This window comes from Pongo abelii, chromosome 5 (assembly GCF_028885655.2).
Source record: "Pongo abelii isolate AG06213 chromosome 5, NHGRI_mPonAbe1-v2.0_pri, whole genome shotgun sequence".
In the NCBI taxonomy this organism is placed as follows: Eukaryota; Metazoa; Chordata; class Mammalia; order Primates; family Hominidae; genus Pongo; species Pongo abelii.
In genome coordinates this window covers 151130312-151142881 of record NC_071990.2, presented here as the reverse complement: position 1 = coordinate 151142881, position 12570 = coordinate 151130312, and the positions used below count along the sequence as shown (strand labels likewise).

Below are 12570 nucleotides of genomic sequence, written 5' to 3'. Positions count from 1 at the left end.
AAGCAATTCTTGTGCCTCAGCCTTCCAAGTAGCTGGAATTACAGGCATGTGCCACCACACCCAGCTAATTTTTGTATTTTTAGTAGAAACGGGGGGTTCTACCATGTTGGCCAGGCTGGTCTCAAACTCCCGAGCTCAAGTAATCTGCCTGCCTTGGCCTCCCAAAGTGTTGGGATTATAGGCGTGAGCCACTAATCAAGTAATTTTTAAAGAATAATTTGGACTATTCAAAGAGAATTAGAAAGTGACATAATAAATATGAGAAATGATTTCACATATGGAGTTATTCACTAATGACTATATAGGGTATTGCCAGATTGTTCTGAAGAATCAGACTCTGGTATGGGCATTTTTTTTAATTTTTAATTTTTCAATCATCTTCCAACTGTGATAATTAAGGTATGGACATCTTAAACTCTAGATAGAATACCTTCTTATTATTATTCAGTGTGTAATTTATACCATCTTTAAATTATGCTGCACTTAATTATATCCCTGAATATAAAATATTCTACCATCACAAGGAAAGTAACATTTCATTATATAGTTTATCCTTGTCATTATCTTATTGTCTTTAATGCTACAAATATTTAAATATGTTGAAGTGGTTTGTATAGCAGTTACATAGGTGAAAAGAAAGAGCTATATTATTTGCAGTTCTACCAAATGTAAATAATAAAGTAGATTAAGTCTGGAGGAAAGATTAGTACATTTTTGTTGCTTTCCAAACATTAACATCAAGGAGAGGGTTCAAGATGCCTGACTAGATGCAGCTAGTATGCACCTCCTCTATGGAGAGGGACAAATATAGCAAGTAGATATTCACACTTCAAAGAGATTGTCTAAGAAAGAACACTGGGATTCAATAGAAAAGTGACAGGAAGCACTGAAAGCAGGGAAAGAGGCAGCTTGCTCAGTCAGGATTGGATGAGAAGTGGGAGAAGCTTCCCAATACAGGGAAAGGGTAAGAGAGAAACACTTAGAGCTTCATATTTCTGCCATCGTCTTTTATAATGTAGCTGCAGAACCACTCAACCCATGCAGGCCTCAAGCCTAACAGGAAGGTGCTTAGAGATTGCACAGAGACACAGCTTCAAAGAGGGAACTCATACAAAGTCCCGGAGGCATCCAAGGCCAGAGTAGCTTCAGTTTGGTGACATTTTCAGAGCCTAGCCTCTGGGGATTTGTATCTTGCCCTGAGGCCAGGCTGATGCTGACATTGCTGCCACTGGGCTGAGAAGTGAGAGGGGAGGCCGGGAACTCCCATGCAACCCTAGGACAAATCTCACCACTGCAGCTGCAGGCTGCTGTGGGACCAAGGCCCGGGCAAACTGCACTGCTTGCCTGCACTACTCCAGCTGAGACAGGTCTCACCCTCCCTGAGGGCAGGCCCACAGCACAGCTGCCACTGCCCACACCTGAGCATTCTGCCTGTGGCCTGTGGACCACTCTGCCTCTACCTATCACAAAAAGCACGTAAATGCACTACCAGAGGGCCAGAGGACAAGTTGGCCAGCCCAGTACCATTCCTCCAGTACCCAAGCATGCTATCCAGGGACCTGAAAATCACCCATCCCAATCTATGACCATTGACACCTGAATGGCCACTCCTGCTGGGATCTAAGGTTGGGTTGACCCATCCTGCTGATACTATCACAGCTGGCAGTGTTACCAGTGCAACTCAACCTGTCACAGCCCGCGCCAATACCAGCACAGACTGCTTGGGCCCCAGTGGGTTGCTCCACCACTGCTACTGCCATCAGTCACTTCCCAGCAGCTACCCAGGCGCCCAAAACCTACCCAAACACCTGGATTATCACTAGCACTACCAGCATTTCAGCAAGCCACCTGGAGGCCCAAGAATTTGACCCACTTAACACTGGTGCCAGTACAAACAGCTCTGGGGCTGGCCTTGCTAGAAACCTAGACATCTAAATACAAGAAGCTCAAAGAACACCCGGGAAATGCATCACAAAAAGATCACAACCTAGGCACATAGTCATGAGGTTATCTAAAGTCGAGATGAAGGAAAGAATCTTAAGAGCTGTGAGGCAAAAGCATCAGGTAACCTATAAAGGAAAACCTATCAGATTAACAACAGTTTCTCAGCAGAGACCCTATAAGCTAGATGGGATTGGGGTCTTATCTTTAGCCTCCTTAAACAAAACAATTATCAGCCAAGAATTTTGTATCCAGTGAAACTAAGCTTCACAAACAAAGATACAGTCTATTTCAGACAAACAAATGCTGAGAGAATTTGCCACTACCAAGCCAGCAGAATCTCTACAAGCTAGAAGGGACTGGTGGCTCTGCTGGTCCCAGAAGCCTCCAAACTAACCCTGGGGAATGATTTAACTGTTTACACCGCACATAATGTGGCAGGACTACTGTACTCTAGAGTAAAGCTTTGGCTAACAGAGAGCTGACTCCTTAAATATCAGGCCCTGCTGTTAGAGGGTTCCCACATCCAATTAAAGACTTGTTCTAACCTAAATCCAGCCACCTTCCTCCCTGAGGAAACTGGGGAACCTGAACATAACTGTGAACAAGTCGTAGTACAAACCTATGCAGCCAGGGAGGAACTCAGGGAAACTCCCCTAGAGAATCCAGACTGGACTCTCTTCACAGATGAGAGCTCTTTTATAGAACAAGGGATCCGCAAGACAGGATGCGCAGTAGTCATTGACTACTTGCTCCAAGGAAGGAGGCAGCCATAATCTCCCTGGGAACATAACTCCATTGGCTTAAATATCAGGCCCTGTTGTTAGAGGGTTCCCACATCCAATTAAAGACTTGTTCTAGCCTCTATCCAGCCACTATTTGATTCCATTGAATTTGATTCTATTGAAAGTGCGTCTCTTCCTCCAGGCAGGAGCACTCAATTAGCTGAACTAATAGCTCTTACAAGAGCAACTGAATTAAGCAAAGGTAAGGTAGCTAATATTTACACTGACTCCAAGTATGCTTTCCTAGGTTTCCATGCTCATGCAACCATTTGGAAGGAAAGGCATTTTCTTTATTTTTTGAGATGGACTTTTGCTCTTGTTGCCCAGGCTGGAGTGCAGTGGCACGATCTCAGCTCACTGCAACCTCTGCCTCCCAGGTTCAAGCGATTCTCCTGCTTCAGCCTCCCAAGTAGCTGGGATTACAGGCATCCGCCATCATGCCCAGCTAATTTTTGTATTTTTAGTAGAGACGGAATTTCACCATGTGGGCCAGGCTGGTCTCGAACTCCTGACCTCGTGATCTGCCCATCTCGGCCTCCCAAAGTGCTGGAATTATAGGCGTGAGCCACCATGCCTGGCCTGGAAAGGCATTTTCTTACCACCAATGGATCTCCTATAAAATATCACCAGGAAATTAATACATTACTATCCTCAGTTTTCCTTCCATGAGAAATCGCAGTAATGCATTGTAGGGGACCTCAAAAGGGAACAGATGAGGTAGCTGAAGGAAGCAGATTAGCTGATCAGGCAGCTAAGTCAGCGGCAAGAAAGCCTCAAGACATCAATACTTCAAACCCCTCTAGTTTGGGAAGGCTCCATCAGAGGAATTAAACCTCAGTACTCTCCTACAGAAGCAGAATGGGCCACTTCTTGAGGGTATACATTTCGGCCCTCAGGATGGTGACAGTTGGAGAATGGCAAGCTCCACTTGCCAGCCTCTAGCCAATGGAAAGTCCTTGAAGTCCTTCACCAAGCTTTTCACCTGGGAAAGGATAAGACATATCAATGTGCCCAGAGATTGTTTTCAGGGGATAACTTACTAAAAACAGTTAAGGAGGTTGTTAATGCTTGTGAAGTCTGTCTTAAAAATAATCCTTAACAGGCAACTCCTTCCTCCTCAACCCCAAAGAATAGGAGGTTATCCAGGAGAAGACTGCCAAATAGACTTCACCCACATGCCGAAGACAAAGGGCATCCAATACCTGCTGGTATGGGCAGACACCTTCACTAACTGGGTAGAGGCTTTCCCATGCCATACAGAAAAAGCCTCTGAGGTAATAAAAGTGTTAGTTAATGAAATAACTCCCCGCTTTGGTCTACCTAGGTATCTTCAAAGTGACAATGGACCCTCATTTAAGGCAGCTGTCACACAAGGGGTCTCAAAAGCACTAGGCATAGAATACCATCTCCACTGTGCTTGGAGACCCCCATCCTTAGGAAAGGTAGAGAAAACTAATGATATGATCAACAGACATATCAGAAAATTATCCCAAGAAACTCACCTTCCTTGGGTCACTCTTCTTTTTTTTTTTGGAGACGGAGTTTCACTCTGTCACCGAGGCTGGAGTGCAGTGGCACGATCTCGGCTCACTGCAACCTCCACCCTCCGGGTTCAAATGATTCTCCTTCCTCAGCTTCCTGAGTAGCTGGGACTACAGGCGCCTGCCACTGCGCCCGGCTAATTTTTTGTATTTTTAGTAGAGATGGGGTTTCACCATTTTGGCCAGGCTGGTCTTGAACTCCTGACCTCATGATCCACCCACCTCGGCCTCCCAAAGTGCTGGGATTACAGGCGTGAGCCACCGCACCCAGCCGGGTCACTCTTCTTCTTACGGCCTTATTATGAATAAAAAATACCCCTTCAAAACTTGGTCTTAGCCCTTTTGAGATGCTGTATGGACGACCTTTCTTTACCAATGATTTTCTATTAGATCAAGAAACCTCTGAGCTAGTCAAGCATGTAACTTCTCTGGCTCACTTGCAACAGGAATTAGCACATTTAGCAAATGCCCAACCCCAGGAAATTGGACCACCTCTATTTAACCCAGGAGATTTGGTACTGGTGAAGGCTCTCCCTTCTCTCTCTTCCTAAGCCCAAGCTGGGAAGGGCCTTGACACCGTTCTTTCAACTTCCTCAGCAATAAAAGTTACAGGAATCGACTTTTGGATACATCACACTCAAGTCAAAGCCTGGAAAGCTGAGGGAGCAACCCCTGACAGCCCAGAGAAATGACCTGAATATCAATGCGAAGAAGTAGGAGACCGTAAGCTGAAAATCACAAAAGATAAGTAGTGGAGTAAGAACTACTCACCTTAGTCTCGCCTCTACCTCACCAAATACTTTCTGCCGTTTTTACCTCTCCTTTTAAGCCAAGTATTACTATATACTATAGCACCCTCAGGGTGTAATATCAAACAGAATCTCAATTACTGTAGCATTTTGCTTAATTACTATCCTCACAGCAGGAATAATAGTTATTAACCGACAGTAAACATGAGCGTTTTACTATCACTAGGTCTGTTAGAATTTTTTATGGGACTTAGTAATACGTCACACCCTTTAGCTCCTACAGTATCCACCATGGCCCATTTCTACAACAAGACTAATTGTTGGGTCTGTCCTAAACGGTTTGCTCAGTTCAACAGCACTGAGGAACGTTACAATGACCCAGAACTCACAGTCTTAGGATTCCCTTTGTTGGCTTTACTTTTAACCCTTAAAGACATATCAGGCATAAATGGAACATGGTATGTGAGCACTTTCTTTCTTTTTTTTTTTTTTCCTTGAGACGGAGTCTTGCTCTGTCACCCAGGCTGGAGTGCAGTGGCGCGATCCCGGCTCACTGCAACCTCCACCTTCCGTGTTCAAGCAGTTCTCCTGCCTCAGCCTCCTGAGTAGCTGGGATTACAAGCATACGCTACCACACTCAGCTAGTTTTTTTTTTTTTTTTAATTTTTTATTAGAGACGGGGTTTCACCATGATGGGCCCGGCTGGTCTCAAACTCCTGACCTCAGGTGATCCGCCCACCTCGGCCTCCCAAAGTGCTGGGATTACAGGCATGAGCCACCACGCCCAGCCATGAATATTGCGGTGGCAGGCGTGGTGGCGGGCACCTGTAGACCCAGCTACTGGGGAGGCTGAGGCAGGAGAATCGCTTGAACCCAGGAGGCGGAGGTTGTAGTGACCTGAAATCGCACCACTGCACTCAAGCCTGGGCGACAGAGCGAGACTCCGTCTCAAAAAAAAAACAAAAAAAACCCAAACTGGAAAACAATATTTATTCATTCAACAAACATTTATTTGCACATTGTGTACCAGGCTGTCATAGGCATTAGGGATATAGCTTTAAACAAAACAGACAAGATGGAATATCCTGGAACACACATTCTGGTAACAATAAACAAACAAACAAATTCGTAAATACCATGTTAGATTGTAAAATGTACTCTGGAGAAAAAGCTATATGGAGAAAAAGAAAAGTGTATGTGGGGTTAATTTTAATTATGGCAGCCATGGAAGGCCTCACTGACAGGGTGACGGACGCCAAAGCGCCTGAAAGAGATGAAGGGGAGCCATACAAATAACTGGAGGAAGAGGTCCCTCAACCAAGGCAAGTGAAAAGGCCCTAGGGCAGGAGTATGTCAGCAGTGTTCAGGGAATAGCAAACTGTCTAGTGTGGCTTCAGAGGAATAAGAAGATGGCGTAGGAAGATGGGGTAGGAGAGGATCTTCTAAGCCATTATAAAAGCTTTGGCTTTTCGGCCGGGTGCGGTGGCTCACGCCTGTAATCCCAGCACTTTGGGAGGCAGAGGCGGGCGGATCCACGAGGTCAGGAGGTCGAGACCATCCTGGCTAACACGGTGAAACCCCGTCTCTACTAAAAATACAAAAAATTAGCCAGGCGTGATGGCGGATACCTGTAGCCCCAGCTACTTGGGAGGCGGAGGCAGGAGAATGGGGTGAACCCGGGAGGCGGAGCTTGCAGTGGGCCGAGATCGCGCCACTGCACTCCAGCCTGGGCGACAGAGCGAGACTCCGTCTCAAAAAAAAAAGCTTTGGCTTTTCGTCAGATGTGAAGTTATGGGAGATTATGTGTAAAATGTCATAAGATAGAGTGACAGGCTTGCCCAGAAAATTGTCTGGGGAATAAACTTGCATGGCAAAATGTTAGTTTTGGCCAGGCGCAGTGGCTCACGCCAGTAATCCCAGCACTTCGGGAGGCCAAGGCGGGAAGAGTTCGAACTCCTTGAGCTCCGGAGTTCGAGACCAGCCTGAGCCACACAGTGAGACCACCTCCCCCGACCGCCATCTCTGCAAAAAATAAAAGAACAAAATTAGCCGGGCGTGGTGGCGCGCGCCTGTGGTCACTTGGGAGGCTGAGACAGGAAAATCGCTGGAGCCCGGGAGGTGGAGGTTGCAGTGAGCCGAGATCGTGCCACCGCACTCCAGCCTGGCGGACAGAGCGAGACCCTGCCTCAAAACAGGAAATAAAACAAAATGTTAGTTTTTAGAATCGGAAACCCCTAGCAGAAGCCCAAAGTTGTTTTGCGAAAAGGAGACTGGTGAGGATACCCGGAGGAGTCCGCCCAAATAGGTGGAGAGAAGATCCCGCTGCGGGCGCCCCCTGGTGGATAAAAGGGCCGCTCGGAGGGCCGCTCTGCTCTTGAGACGGACACAAACGGGGCACAAAACACTATACTGAGACCGTTCTGAGGGACAGGCTTCCGCCAAAATCGCCAAGGGCGGACCAGGATTTTCAAAACGGTCGCGCCGGGGACGGGACCAACCCGAACTGTACGCCAGCTGGGTAGCCCGGCGCCCGCACGCCGGCCGGTAGGAACTGCCCAGAACCGGGGACGGCGCCGGCGTGATGATGCAAGAGGGGTCGCGCCAAGGGTGACGCGTGGCGTAGAAGACGCCGACGGCCTGCGCCTGTCACCTCCCACCCCGGGGTTTGTAGCGGAGGAGGAGCGGGCGCCATGGCGGTTCTACTGGAGACCACTTTAGGCGACGTCGTCATCGACTTGTACACCGAGGAGCGGCCGCGTGGTGAGGCTTGAGCCCCATTCACCTGTCGCCGGGGCCCCCGAGCTTGTCTCCCTGCTTTTCCTTCTCTGCGCAGTCCAGGGCAGAGATTGGCTAGAGCTCGAGCTTCTGGGCTGCTGGTGCCCGCGACTGGGCTATTTGATTAACCGGCCTTGGCTAGAAAAGTTTTTTGTGACGGGAATTCGTTTGAGCCTTGGCATCCCTTCTCTCGTATTTTGTGTTGGCCAGTCCGGTGGAGGGTGCTTGCGGTCATTAATTGCCTTTGGGAGTGTGTGTGTGGGGCGTGTGTGTGTGTGATTCGAGCTGCACATACAATACCCATAGCTTTGTGCCTTTATTGTGTTTACTCGTGAGAGGAACACAGGAACTATTGCTTGGTGTGTAATCGGTTAAATCTTGATGAAGGCAGTTAGGGTGTGCTTGGCGCAGCGAGTGTGGGCATACCGCTTAAGTGGAGGAGGAAGAGGTTGTCTGGAGTGTGGACTGAGCCTTCGAGGCACTGGGCTAAGTCCTGGGCTTGGCTTCTTGCCCCTGAGGGTCTGATTTTCCACTGGGGGAAGTAGACACAGGAACCCATTTTAGTTTTCTGTGTTATGGTAGAAGAATGTGTAAGTTGCCATGGAAACCAGAGGAGGGCGGCTTCTTTGGTGGGGCTGGGAAGAAGCAAAGCTAGCAAAGACTATATAGAACACTTGAACTAGTTCTTTCAAAGATGAATAGGAATGAGGGTTTTCTTAGCTTGGACTTTGTTTGGAATTTTCTGGAAACGGCAAGTAGTTTGGTGTGGCTGGAAGGACTGGTGTGAGTCGTGGAATGGTAGACTCGAGTCTGGTCAGATACGCCTAAGTCAGTCGTGAATAGTCTTGTGTGCCCTGCTGATGATCAGAGTCCTTGAAGACTTTAAAAGCAGGATTGAGGCATGGCATACTTGTTTTGAGAAGATAATAGGCAGCGGTGTGGAGAATGTATCCGAGTCAGGAAGAAACTGAGACCAGGAGAGATTAGTTACAAACAGGGTCCTACCCACATGGAATGCAGAGCCTATCAAAGAAGGTGAAATAAGTTGCAATATTGTACAATAACTACCTCCTGCCGTGCTCCACTTTCCCCCGCACGCAGCTATTCCCTCCTCTCCACCTGGCGAAAACACTACAAACTCTCCTGTACCATTTTTACCATTCTTTTGCTGTTTCTTCTAACCAATATTCCTCTCCACTGTTGTCCTTCTGGCGAACTTACTACTTATTATCTAAATCTCAGATCAAGCATCATCTCTTCTTTGAAGCTCTGCCTCCTTTCTAAGCAGAGTTACCTGAGGTTTCCTCTGCTCTGTCTTAGGTCTTTTATAAACCACATGACACATTTTATTTTAACATTTACCTATTATCCTGGTGTTGTTTACAAGTCGTGTCCTCGCTCAAGAATGTAAACTCCAATGAGAGCAGGAACTATACCATAATTATCATCTCTATATCCTGAGTACCTAGTCCAATGTCTGCTACTTTTAGGGCACACACTAGAGGTTCATTATAATGACTAATGGATATAAATGTGTTGTATTAGTTAGGACCCTTTGTGCAAGTGATAGAAACCCAACTCAAACTGGCATAAACAAAGAAAATAATTGGTTGCCTCATAATACTGGGGTAAGCTTGGTTTTAAGGGTGGCTGGATCCAGTGTTTCAAAGAATATTATAGGGAATTTTGTTTTTTATCTCTTGATTTTGCTTTTCTTTGAGTTCCTTTGACGCTCTGCCCATGTAGAGTAGCACCTGGCAAAATAAATGGGCCTCTTTCCCCAGAGTTATGAGGAAATAAAGGGGGGGTAGAGCTACCCCACCCAATTAACAAGCAGTGGTTCTGCAAAGATAAGCCCATAATACCAAAACATAAATCCACCCCCTGTGCATATTTGTAAGCATATGACTGGAGATGTGCTCACATGTGTACCTGCTATGTTTATACCCACTTATCAATCTATGATCAACATATCCAGACTTACCTACCTTCCATTCTTTCTTCCTTTTCTTTTTTAACTTTTAATTATAGAAAATTTAAAACACAGATGTAGAGAGACTCATGTAAATGAACTCTCATGTCCACATGACCAGCTTTGTTTAACAGCTATGAACACATAGCCAATCTTGCTTCATTTGTAATACCCCCACCTCCAGTGCATCTATTTAATCTGTAATTGCTTCAGTATGTATTTCTAAAATATAAGGTCTCTTTAAAAAAACAAAAAAAATGGAACTATGAGCTTAAGTACCACATAAGTGACAGGTTAAAAAAAGAAAAAAACTTGTCAGGGAAAAGGGAAAAATACTAAAGAAAAGAGAAAAAGTTGTAAAAAAGAATAAAAAACAGAACCACAAATCTTATCACACTTTGAAAAAATTAGCAATAATTTTTTAGTATCATTTAAACTTTCTTATTATCTCACAAACTTTTAAAAAATATGGTGATTTAAATTAGGACCCAAAGTCCATATATTGGTTAAAATGTCTCATATATGTTTTAATCTATTGGTTCTCCCCCTTTTTTCTTGAAAAAAATTTGAGAAAGAACCTGGGTGCTTTGTCTTTTAGAATTTCTCTTGTTTTGGATTTGACTGATTATTTACTGGGTGCGTTAACATATTCTTGTGTCCCCTGTTTCCTATAAATTGTTCTTTAGCTTCAGAGCCTTGATTAGGTTCCAGTTTAATGTTTTTGGCAAGAATATTTCATATAAGATAGTGTGTACTTTCAGCTGCATCACATTCAGGAGGCACTTGATGTCTGGTTGGCTCTTTCTGTGATGTTAAAATTGGTCAGTGGGTTAAGTCCTTGTTGCGCTTATAAATTCTTCCCATCGGATTTTGATGAAAAACCCAAAGATTTTGGCAGCCATTGATGATCATTGCCTAAATTCATTATTTTTGTTTTCTAGTAAAAGGACCACTCCTATCTGTTAAACATGAAGCCCAGAAATATATTCAAGAAAAACAACTTCAAGACTGATATTGAGCACTCTTCAATAGCTCAGCCCCATCTTATCTCTCCAGTCTTTTCATCCTCTATTACTATGTAATACCAGACTATTATGGAACTTTGGTGTTTTGGACCTCCCCTAAAACATTTAAATTTCCAATTCCATGCCTTTTCATAGTCTTCCAGACCTAAAATGCTCACCCTTCACTCTCTGCTAGTCCAGTTCTTTTAATGCTTGCCTTAAACTTCCCTGAGGTTTTCTAATTTCCCTAGCCAGAAACAATCTTTTGAACTCTTGTGGAATTTTTAAAACTACTTTTTTACCATTTTAAATAAGTGGCACACGTTATTAATTAGATATGCCCAGTATGTAACTACTTGTATTCAGATGTAAGGACCCTAATTTAATGTAAGCTTTTTGAGGGCAGGGAGTGCCTCATATGTCTTACTGTCTGTCTGGTTTCTAACTTAGTGCCTTAAGAACTTGTTAATGTGTCTTTCCACGACTAGACTGTGAACTTTTAGAGAGCAGGGACCACAGTTTAATGGCATTTGTGATGGCAGTGTCAGGCATCTAGAAGGTACTTAGTAAATGTTTATTGGATAAGCAGATTAATTTATATGAGAAAGGTTGTTCATAAGTGTATGGATTTTTATAAAGGGCTGTTTAACTATTATTAAAAAAATGACCCTGGATGTTTGACTTTTTCCTAATTGATGTAATCTGTATCCATTTTTATATATTCTGCTAGATCCTTTTCTATTACAATATGCTCTTTTAAGTGTTCTTTTTTCTCGTAATAAAATCAATCCATCAGTAAATGATTGCTTATAAGTGTCAGTTTTCTGTATTAGCCCAGATGCCCCAAAAGTCCTATGAAAGAAAAAAAAAGGTAATTAAAATTTTTTTTTTTCTAGACTTATTGCCCTTTTGTTTTATTTTATTTTATTTTGAGATGGAGTCTCGCTCTGTTGCCCAGACTGGAGTGCAGTGGTGCGATCTTGGTTCACTGCAACCTCCGCCTCCTGGGTTCAAGTGATTCTCCTGCCTCAGCCTCCCTAGTAGCTGGGATTACAGGTGCCCGCCACCATGCCTGGCTAATTTTTTTGGTATTTTTAGTTGAGACAGGGTTTCACCATATTGGCCAGGCTGGTCTCAAACTCCTGACCTCAAGTGATCCGCCCACCTCGGCCTCCCAAAGCGCTGGGATTACAGGTGTGAGCCACAGCGCCCAGCTTATTGCCCTTTTTTATAGCTTTGGACATTTGGCTTTTTTTTTCCTTTAATAGTAATTTAGAAATTACATTTTACTGTGGCTTTACTTATTTAAAAATGTGTTTGTGGATTACTGTGATAAATTTGGTATTTACTTTCTTTCAGCCTGCTTGAATTTCTTGAAATTGTGCAAAATAAAATATTACAATTATTGCCTTATTCACAATGTACAGGTGAGTTGGTAGATATTAGTCATTTCCTTTGTTATGGAGCTATCTAACAAACTGTGAATTAACAAAGAATCCTACATATTACAGAGGGATTTTATCATACAAACTGGCGATCCTACAGGGACTGGCCGTGGAGGAGAGTCTATTTTTGGGTAAGTTGTTTTATTTATTTATTTATTTTTAACCTCTGGAAGGGCAGAACAAATTCTTTTATTCTTAAATGAGGAAAAATATAATTGCTCATGCTTCAATCTGCATTTTAAAATGTGGTTTAAATTTAGATTTTTTCCCCCAAGTTCCCTAAATATCTAGAAAAAAAAAGTAATATTTGGAATTCTGTTGGCATTTCTGTAAAGAAATAATTGATAACCCTGTAAGT

General features: G+C 44.1%; 1 protein-coding gene and 1 long non-coding RNA gene across 3 annotated transcripts in view; one reads left to right on the top strand and one right to left on the bottom strand.

Moving 5' to 3' along the window:
- Window positions 1-7434: 7434 nt before the first annotated feature.
- PPIL4 (peptidylprolyl isomerase like 4) overlaps window positions 7435-12570 on the top strand; it is a 42153-nt gene continuing 37017 nt past the window's right edge. Inside the window, exons 1-3 of one of the 2 annotated variants that reach the window (XM_024249100.3) lie at window positions 7435-7776; window positions 12127-12194; window positions 12279-12343. In XM_024249100.3, coding sequence (XP_024104868.1) covers window positions 7707-7776; window positions 12127-12194; window positions 12279-12343 — 203 coding nt within the window. In that variant the 5' untranslated portion in view covers window positions 7435-7706. The remainder of the gene's footprint in view (window positions 7777-12126; window positions 12195-12278; window positions 12344-12570) is intronic. The other variant, XM_054558289.2, reaches the window with a different exon arrangement.
- On the bottom strand, window positions 7955-10206 carry LOC134761569 (uncharacterized). The gene is made up of 2 exons (XR_010140374.1): window positions 9154-10206; window positions 7955-8758 (listed from the first exon to the last, which is right to left on the bottom strand). It is a non-coding gene; the product is annotated as an uncharacterized LOC134761569 (long non-coding RNA).